Genomic DNA, 10403 nt, shown 5'->3' with positions numbered 1-10403 from the left:
AGAACGTAACTTGGATGGAGATGGTAGACCGAGGAAGATGCGTACGAGTGGATGGAACGATTACCGGACAAACGGTTGCGCTTTGATCGACGACGCGAAACGTGAAACGCGACGATCCTCGAGCACGCTCGCCTCGAGTTCGCCAGCCAACTGGCTGCACCTGTGACAACCGCGAGGGCCCCCCTCTACTTGGACAAGACGTCGCGCGCCTAGCTGGAACGGGCTACGCCCATTGGACACGACCACGGCGCGGGACCTTTCGCGCTCCGTTCCGATTGGCTGGCTAGACCCCGCTCGGGCGTAGCCAACCCCGTGCGCCGTCAGACATGGCCGTGGAATGGCTGCGGATCTCTGGCGGCGGACGGGACGCTTCTGTCGTTGCTACTGCTTCTGCTGCTTCTGCCGCCGTGTTGTTGCTCGAAATAGCCTGCCGCCTGATTCTCCTCGTCTCTGACGCGCTATCGATCCCCCTTCGGCGTATACCGAAGAGAAGAGTACCTCGCGAAATGCCACAGGTTTCAGAGAATCTTTACCACTCGAGCCCGCGAAATACGTATCCCTCTGTCCCCCTCCCCCGCTCCTACTCCCCCTCGCCAGTCTACTTTTCTCTCTCTTTACCCTTCTTCCTTTCTCCTTTACTTCCTTCTCTCGCTTCTTCGCCTTTACCTGATCCTCCTCTCAGGCCACGGCATCTTTCCTTCTTTTTTTATTTTTCCTGTTAAACCGTCGCTTTCCTTCCCGCGGACGTTCCTCGGATCTTCTTTCCTCCTCGCTCCGTTATTCGCGCCGATAGCACACATACCTGTCCGTATGCATGTGTGTACGCGCCCTCTGTTCGACTCACGAGACATAACCTTATCGCGAGGCTCGTTTTGTGACGGAGGCGTGTACCGAGGCAATGCGTTGCTTTCTATCGATTAAGGACCTCTTCGAGCTATTGTTCGATGGTTTTAAAGGATCGATACCGGTGGACTTTTGCTTTTCTCTCGGTTACGAGTTATCTTCCGTCGATCTTGCACCAGAGAAATACGTTAGGCTCGCTGGCCCATTAGCATTGTTTATAGCGTTCGGCTGCCACTCGAACAGAGTCTACGCGTGATTTTCGTCGTGTTTGATAGACGCTCCCGTTTGTTATAACGAAGAACAGTGCGAAGAATTTAGGTTTCACGGTTTATGCTTCTCTATATGTTCGCTGATCGTGATAACAGATCTCAGTTGTACGTTTACGTCGATGCGTTCTTAAATTTCATCGAACTCGAGACACTGTCGACTGTCGGAAACGCGTGACATACGACATACGAGAAAAAAGAACGTACTCGTCGCCCGCGTGCCGCCATAATTAGCCGTAAACAAGTGGCCTCTATAAATTATATCACGGTGGACTGGTTAACCTTATTACGAGGGTCGACCATAGACTACTGAAAAGCTGTCAAGATTATTATAGGGTCCCGTGAAAAATCGACCGACCCATGAATGTGTCAATTCGTAACCCAGCGCCTGTGTAAGTATAGTCCTTCGTCCTATTTTATCCTCCTTCTGCGGACAATTATATCCTTTCGAAAAAGTCTCATAAAATCGAATTTCCTCTATCTTATTTAGTCTTGCATACCCATCTACTAAACAATTTTCGATCGAAACGATACATCGAAACTTCGAAATTGATTCGGTTAGAACGAAACAATTATTTGAATCTACGTATATACCAATTACATAGGAGACAATTTGACGTATTTTATCGAGGTTAATTGTTTGGCATCTAAAAAAATTGATTTAAAAAAGCTAGCCATGTATTCTGATACCGAAATTAAGAAATCTTCAAAAAATAAAGTTGATCAACTTGTGACTTTTGACTAATTCACATGCTTTTGTTTGTTTTCGTACTCAGTTTTACAATTGTTCGTTTAAAAGGAAATGTTTCATCGCAAATAATTACACGACCAAAGTTGTCAACAATGCGATGATTTTAACGATTTAAAAAATGTTATTAACGCATCTTTTTTATTTTATCGTCGACTTTTATTAATTTGCACAATGCACTATCTCCTAATCGTGTAATTTGTCCGATTACCAACCGTCGATAGTACTTGAACATCAGAATTAAAATGCTTCCGTTTTTGTGCATCCTGTTATTATTGTGCTGTAAATCTAACGACGAAGACATATATACGGAATTTCATAATCGCGAGAATCCCCGGGCGTTGGATTTTTTTGCACGTTTTATCCGCAACTCGACCAGCAGTAAATCGTATTGCGCCAACTTTTAAGAGGCAATAAAATGCTATAATACGTAATAACTGTATGAGAATTAATTAGCGAGAAATTGATGCCTCTTCCCAAATCAGATTCTACTTAACCTCCAAGTATCTCGTCTACAAGGCGTTTTAGTAGATCGAATGGAAGGATAGTTAATTTTACGAAAATGAGAAATTCACTACCGTATGCGCTCGTGTTCCGTACACAGAAAAAGGAAAACAAATGGAAAACATATAAAAGATATGATAATTAGGCTGCAGATATTTATGCAAATTCGTATAATTAAAAAGTGGAATTTAGGTGGGCAATTGTTTAGTTTCCTTGATATTATAACGAGTACCATATATTTTTATATTTTATATATTTTTGTATGTTATACGCAATCTGTGTATTTTGCACCTTCAAATTCCCCATAAATACTTAAAAAAACCACAATCTAACGATAATGGAATAAAAATGAATCCCTTGCCGATTCGTACACATTACGATGTGTATCGTACTTGAAATCGTAGATTCGTAGTAGGAACAAAATGTTCTATCCGTATTTGGCGCGTAGTTCGTCTTGCAAAATCGCGAAGTCAGTTCCGCGAACAAAGAAATACGATTAGTTTTTCTTGTCGGTTGACGTAGTGATTGTACCTGTGACGAAAAAATATATGTCACAGGTATGACAGGCTATTCGTTCCTATGCAATGTCGACCCATTGTTCTGCGGCTAGCTCGTTTGACCCGACAAGACGATAAATGGGAAAATGAACGTGGCCTATGAGTTACGATTTTCCGTCTACGGTAATTATTATTGATTTTTCAACGAATCTCCATCGTTTATTTAAGTCTCGCGATCAAACGAGAGAAAATTATGAACTGATATTTCAAATAAAAATATAAAAGATACGAGGGTAATAGAAGAAGGAAAAGAAACATTTATGTAATATCTTTTAGATAGTCGTTCTTTTTTTCGACGAGTTATTTTTTTATTATGAAACATATCCTCTATTATGTAAGGTACAGTTGTTTCAAAATAAACAATATAATGTAATAATATGTGTTATTTGTTGCGTTCGATTTAGAATTTTGAGCTTGATAAGCATGTTCAGTGCGTCTGACTATATATTGGACAATTCTACTTCGCGCGCTCTAGTTTGAAGTGATAGATACCGACATAAGTAACGTAAGTAATATATGATTAATAAAAAAGTTCGATGTATCAGCGCAATATTAGAAAATTATAATATTTATATGCTCGTTTGTTGTTCTTGTTGTAGATATTAGTAGAAAAAAACCATCTTTGATCAAACTGGCATACACAAAAATGAAATGAGAGAAAAACAAAAATAACAATAACGAATTTTATTTGTTTGTTTTTAACAAAGCATTCGGATTTGTTTTCGAATACATGTTCCAAGATATTGAGCAATGCAATACAAAATTCAACGTGTATAGTATAATAAAATAGATAACTTTCAGTAATATTATATTAGCATTTTTATGCTAGAGTAATGTACAAGCGAAAATGTTTTCGTTTCATTCGAAAACCGAATAAATCTAAGATCTATTCTCGAACAGCTCTGAATAATCATATATTATTAATTAATGGTCATTTTGGATAGTATCCTATCCACCTTCTGTATGTTACATTCATTGTTTCTTCTACTATATTGTCTATAGGACGTATTATGAAAGGTATGGATGCTAAACCAATAATGGTTGGAATCCATTTGCTTTTTAAGAACACATTATTACTTCTTTTTTGTACAAATTGAACAGCAGCGCAAACTCTGTTAATCGTCAAACCAGGCACAACTACAGATGCAAATGACTGCCACAATAAAGTGTCTGTCATGGAAAGTACAGTATTTTTTGTTGCTTTTTGAGTTACATTATCCTGAAACATACAATTCATATTTATAGTAGTCTTATTAATATGTACAGTATGTTTAAATAATATTTTTCTTATGAATTGCTTACTTGATAAGCTTTAAAGCCATTGTTAATTGTGTCTGCAAGAACGTAGCCACTGGCTACAGCGTAACTGAGCCATACAATTGAATTTGGAACTATAGATCTAAAAGCTTCTCCAATTTCGTTTGCATATCCTGAAAAGGGAATCAAAAATGTCATTCATAATGTTAATGAATGAAAATAATAAGAAACTGTTTAAAAAAGCGACTACAATAGTCTTTCATTACCCAAATATCTGATAGGTGTATCACGGTATAGATCCACTTCTTTTTTTATGTCCATGGTAGAAATTTTGTTTATTAAATTTTCAGAATACTAAATATAACCTAGTTTCATGCATCTGTAAAGTTACTCGATATAATAAATGACGCTCATTGGCGTAGTATCGATTTTTTCCAAAATATAAATTGCATAACTTACAAATAATTAGGTGCGCTTCTGTGAAATTACTTGAAGTAAATAATTATTTTCATACAATTACAGAATACATGATAAAAGATTATTGTCTTTTAAAAAGATTCGAGAGATCTATAGTCAAAATTTTAAATCTAGAGACTTTTACTTCTTGGTAACTCTGTTGTAATATCAACAATTTATCCGTGATAAAGGATTCAAAATAATGTGAAGACAAAGTTTAATGAACAAATATAATCTGACTTGTACGTACAATTGTAGAAAAGAAATAAATTCATAAATTACAAGACGATTTAAAAATTAAACTTCTAGTAATGTTCTATTTCAAATACTACATGATTCCTTATAGAACGTAATCAATATTGCCATAGACTTCATTGTTGAGTGAATTTTTAATTTTATGAAAGACAACAATTAACGATATATAAAATAACTAAAACTTGAAATAATTATATCAAAATTCCTACACATTAATCACATAATTGAATGTTAGTAAAAGTAATTTGAATAAGTACTAAGGAATATCTAGATTTTTTATTTATAAAAGAAAATAATTTAACAAATAATAATAGTCTCAGGAGCAGAGTATACAAGCATTACAATAGTGAATTTGTATTAACGTACTCAAGTATGGCGCTCAATCCTATTATCTCGTATAACATAACCTTGCAAAGTCCTTTAAACAAAAGAAATGTTGTCTCTAATTCTAACGAAATAGTTTACTCTTCCAGAAGTATGACAGGACCGTAATATTCGTAAGTGAAAATAGTTCATATATCACCATTCAACATGATAGATCTCAATTTAATTAGAGAATATCTTAGTATACAAATTAATGAAATAATTTGTTGGTGGTGGTTTTACATCAATGAAATTTCATGGCAGTTGCTAATAGCTGTTACTGCGTATTTTTGCGTTTGTATTTCTCTTTATTCAATCTTGAAGAGAGTTAACCACACAGTGTGGCAGCTTCCGGGTCCACCTGCCAGAATACTGTTAGTTACAGCTCATCCTGATGATGAGGTCATGTTTTTTGGTCCACTGATGTACTGGGTTACAAGATCAAAGGCTAGTAAGATTTACCTCCTCTGTCTTAGCAATGGTACGTTTATTAATCCCATATGAATTTTCATATTCTGGATGTTAAAAAATCTCTACATATCATTTTAGGTGGGGATAAGAAGAGGAAAGAAGAATTATGGCAATGTGCAAAACTATTAGGAATTCCAGAAGATAATGTAACTATAGTGATGTAAGAAATTGTTTCATCTATCTAATTTACAAAATAACTTCTTGGTAATTATTTGAATACAGTTCAATATTACCTTTTTAATCTTCTATCTTAGTTCAATAAATACATGTATAGGAGTACAGAGTTACCTGATGATCAAAATGTACAATGGCCAACAGAGGTAGTGGCAGAATGTGTTTTGCAACATGTAGAGATTTATAAAATCAATGCAGTTGTAACATTTGATAAACATGGAATAAGCAAACATAAGAATCACATTTCTTTATACTATGCCATAGCTGCATTATGCATAGAAAAAAAAGTACCATATTGTTAGTATTATTTATTGGTGTATTAAATTGATATATAAAACACTTTAAATAATTGAATCTCTTTCCAGATTGTAAACTATATGTTTTAGAATCTGTGAATATAATTAGAAAGTATGTACAACTTTTAGATTTGCCAATTAGTTTGTTATCTGCTTCATATTGGTATTTAATAACATATGATCAAAAAAATAGTATAAAAGTAAGTGTGCAGTTAACATATATAATTTCGTATCATATCGATCATAGTTGCTAACATATAGGAATTACCTTTACAGAAGGCTATGGCTGCACACAAGTCACAATATGTTTGGTTTCGAAAGTTGTACATGATATTTTCGCGATATACATTCATTAATACCTTACAAGAAGTGTGTGCTCTTGATTTGGAATTGGATCTTCAGTTTGATGATGAATAATCTATAGACATTAATTTATACTATTGTACAAATTGTAATTAATTGTACATATTGAAGAATTAAATTTATCTATTAATGTACATATAATAAAGACATTATACCATTCTCAAAGAAACTTCAGAAATATTTGTAAACACTGAACATACAATTTGAGTAGAAAGTATTTTTTTATTCGATCTTACAGAAATATACAATTGTTTAGAAATAAGAATGTATCTCAAGAAATAAGAATGTATCTCGAGGAAAACAATAAACACATTTTTTATTATATGTAATTTGTGCATTAATTTTACTTATTTGATTATTCTATTGCAAATTTGTGTAGATAAAGTACAATCCTCAGTTTGATATGTTCTTATTACGTATATGTAATATACAGAATTTTTTTCAACGTATGCACATCCAATTTGATTTGGTATTTTGAATTGCTATTAAAGAATTTGAGCAAGTACGAAATTATTGCAAGTTATACTTGCTATTCTAGATTTTAGATATATCCATTTTTAAAATCTGTCTCTTAGCGATAACGTACAATATACGTGATAATTTCTCATAATTTAAATCGTATTAGATTTGGCACAGTTAAGATTTGTGCATAAAGTATAATTAGAATTATCTTCATATTGTCTTTTTAACATTTAACATTTTTTACGGTATAATTTGATCTTTTATAAAATAGCAATAGATCTGTGACATAAAACTGAACTATGCATGTTGGAAAAAATCATAATTATTAAATTATAGATCTTTTAAGTATTTTTATCATTTACTAAATATAAGTAGAAAATTTAAAATATAATTATTTGGCTCTTTCCTCAAACATAATTAAAATACTTCACTAGTAATACATCATATCAGTAATTTTCTTATTTTATCCTAAAGAGGTACAAAAAAGCTGCACCTTTTATGTAAAAAAAATCTCTGTTAGAATGACATCAAATAGATGCAGTCTGCATTTATAGTCTTACATAATATAAAGATAATATTAAATAAACTTGTAATATGAAACAATATATTAATGCATAGTAGAAATTTGTGAGTACGAATTATAAGTATATATAAGCATATCTTTGTATAGCAAATAGTTTAGAAAGAATACTCTCTGTGCGCTTATATTACTCGTATCTCGCACGTATATACAGTTTCGCTCAAAATAAACTATACTTTATCAACAAATATGTACGAAATATGGAATGTTCTCATATGTCTTACACTGCATACATAGAAGTTCAACAAATAATCGAAGGAATTAATATTATGAAAGATGAAATCTTATTTGCCTTAAAACATTACTTAACGAATTCATACCTTTAAAACAAAATAAATGCTAACAAGACAGTCGCAGAAAATGGACGGCATAAAATGTTCCCGCAAGATCCTCGATCAGTAAACTACTACAACATTAATCAATTAGTAGAATACTGAATTTAGGTACATAGAGGAGAATAACATCAAATTCATTATTAATTCTTGTAGAGTAGATGTCTTCAATGTTTCGTAAACAAGAATGTTAAAGTTATAGGGGGTTCATCGCGAAGATCTCGCGGGCCGTATCCTAGAATCTATCCTTGACACGATGGTGCGAGCTCAAAGTTCCCATACCGGGTTGAGGAGAATCTGGATCTCCTGGATCTTGCAGGTATTGAAGTTCTTGTAATTCTTGAAACTTCTCATGATCTCTAATATGTGCATAGTTAGCAGATAAACACATTAAATAATGTATGAGACTTAATACAACCAACATGGCAGCTACTGTTGCTAAAATAAACATGATCTCTGCTTTTTCAACAAAATCTTTACAAAATAATTTCACTTCTTGTGGTCCACATACTTTCATATCCTCTACTCTTGTATTATTTGGAAATATAAAACCTTCAAGAAATATAGTATATGAAATTTTATCTACCCATAGTAATTAATTAATTAATAAATGCATTTAAAACACAAATAAATTGTACTTACTAAATTGAGTGAAATCAATGCATTGATCAAGAGACTGGACACGAGGATTACTGCATAAACCCCAGAATATAGTAAAAATCCAAGCAATTATAACCAAAAATGCAAATATTAGGAGCCATCCTAATTGTAATATATAAGTAATTGTCATGAACTAAAAAATGTAAAGAATATTCTATTTATGCTACTTCATACTGTGATATTATAACTAATAACATTAAAGTTACATACAACAGCACATGAGATACGTCCACCAACTCTGGACCTCCAGGCTCTATATACTTTATGTCTTGTAGCTCCAGTTGCAAGACAACCAACACATAATATCATAAAACCTAAAGCTGCCATACTAGCACCAAGTGTTGCAAAAGTCAATTGAACAGGCTCTAACCATCCAAGTCTTAAATGAAATACCTTAAATACATAATTATAAACAAACACATTAAATGTACAATGTATATAAAAAGAACATTATAATAGGATTATAGTGACAACTTACCTGATCCATCATTAAAGAGCCCAATGTAACACCTCTATACATTGTACCACAGAATATACCAACTCCTAAGCAACACATTATTGTTGCAATAAGAGTTGCATATGGTACTCTGGCCATACAATCATTGCACATACTCCCTACAGACGTTAAAAAAATAATTTATTAATGATTTAGTATATATAAATTAATGATATTGTCTCAAAAGTTATAAAACAGGTTATTACTGACTTCTAAAGTTTGTATACTAACATATACGTAAGTTTATATTATAAAGAACTTACTACAAGATCGATATTCATAATCAAGCATATGAAGACTTTTTTCGGAAAATCTATCTATACTAATATTACTATTAAACCGTCTACGTAACGGTAAACTATCACTTGCATCTTGATCGTTCCTCATCTTTAATCATAAATGACTCTAACATTCGTTTGAACGAAGTATGAAGCGATGATTAAACGATGAATGAGTAATGTTTCCACATATATGTATGACAGATAAGATTATCATGCATATCGTACGATTACCCGCGATATTAGATCGTTACTAGGAAAGGTTTCTATTCGAGGGAGAAGACCTTTTATCACTACCGTACATAAATAAACAATTGTTGTAAATTTGTTGCTTACCCATCTTTCGATTTTAATGTTGTTCAAGGTTAAGTTCGTTTTAGGTGGGCACTGCCCGTTGTAGATTCTGAGACTACAATGCTAGAATTCTCTCAATTAATGTCGTAATTGGATGTCATTCTACTGTATTAGTGAACAACATCCTACACGTTTCTCGTAATTACACATCAGCACATTACACCATTTGTTAATAGAGATTCTACGGGTTCTGACAGACTATTATTATTAATTGGCCCTTAGAATATTTCGAAAATATTTTCTTCTACTTTATTTGTCTGGTTTAGCAGAATAAATCTGTATATGTTAATATTGTGTAGTAATTATTGCGTTTTAAGTAAAATATATGTATTTTTGGAGAATATCATTTGTTTTTGAATAAGCTTTTAAAACAAACCAATATGGCGACAAAAGGAAAAGTGAATGGGATCGTTGTCCTCTCGATTATAGATTGTAGGGCACGTAATAAATCAAACATACTGTTCCTTTTTACTACAATCAACTATTATTCTAGTAATGAATTATAGCTGTAGTTTTTATTGACTTGGATACCTTTATTTTAAATTTGACTGAAAATTACATTTGATTTTATATTTTGTATATGATAGCATAAAAGATATTAAATCTTTTATTATAGAATCTTATATAATAAAATTCTGATATAAGTTTAGAAATATAGAAAAAAAATTAAGATGTATCTACCTCCTTA

At 32.8% G+C, this 10403-nt stretch overlaps 3 protein-coding genes across 5 annotated transcripts; 1 reads left to right on the top strand and 2 right to left on the bottom strand.

Moving 5' to 3' along the window:
* Positions 1-3587: 3587 nt before the first annotated feature.
* Positions 3588-4766, bottom strand: LOC117206533 (mitochondrial fission process protein 1). Of its 2 annotated transcripts, none has more exons than XM_033445982.1 (4): positions 4635-4766; positions 4442-4540; positions 4221-4348; positions 3588-4137 (listed from the first exon to the last, which is right to left on the bottom strand). In XM_033445982.1, the coding sequence occupies exons 2-4, from the start codon at positions 4494-4496 to the stop codon at positions 3850-3852; spliced, it is 471 nt and encodes a 156-aa protein (XP_033301873.1). In that variant the 5' UTR covers positions 4497-4540; positions 4635-4766; the 3' UTR covers positions 3588-3849. The 2 variants fall into 2 exon arrangements, with proteins under 2 accessions (XP_033301873.1, XP_033301872.1); XM_033445981.1 differs by having other exon boundaries at positions 4442-4554; positions 4635-4764.
* Positions 4767-4919: 153 nt separating this feature from the next.
* On the top strand, positions 4920-6874 carry LOC117206532 (N-acetylglucosaminyl-phosphatidylinositol de-N-acetylase). The gene is made up of 5 exons (XM_033445980.1): positions 4920-5730; positions 5799-5880; positions 5995-6191; positions 6260-6390; positions 6467-6874. The coding sequence occupies exons 1-5, from the start codon at positions 5418-5420 to the stop codon at positions 6605-6607; spliced, it is 864 nt and encodes a 287-aa protein (XP_033301871.1). The 5' UTR covers positions 4920-5417; the 3' UTR covers positions 6608-6874.
* Positions 6853-10116, bottom strand: LOC117206531 (neuronal membrane glycoprotein M6-a). 2 transcript variants are annotated; one of them, XM_033445979.1, is made up of 5 exons: positions 9698-10116; positions 9066-9202; positions 8798-8980; positions 8570-8720; positions 6853-8479 (listed from the first exon to the last, which is right to left on the bottom strand). In XM_033445979.1, exons 1-5 carry the CDS (start codon positions 9699-9701, stop codon positions 8163-8165), a joined length of 792 nt encoding a protein of 263 aa, XP_033301870.1. In that variant the 5' UTR covers positions 9702-10116; the 3' UTR covers positions 6853-8162. The 2 variants fall into 2 exon arrangements, with proteins under 2 accessions (XP_033301870.1, XP_033301869.1); XM_033445978.1 differs by lacking the exon at positions 9698-10116 and adding an exon at positions 9347-9655.
* Positions 10117-10403: the final 287 nt, after the last annotated feature.

This window comes from Bombus bifarius, unplaced genomic scaffold (genome assembly GCF_011952205.1).
Source record: "Bombus bifarius isolate JDL3187 unplaced genomic scaffold, Bbif_JDL3187 scf7180000008008, whole genome shotgun sequence".
In the NCBI taxonomy this organism is placed as follows: domain Eukaryota; kingdom Metazoa; phylum Arthropoda; class Insecta; order Hymenoptera; family Apidae; genus Bombus; species Bombus bifarius.
Note: the sequence above shows the minus strand (reverse complement) of the source record. Positions and strands in the feature narration are given on the sequence as shown.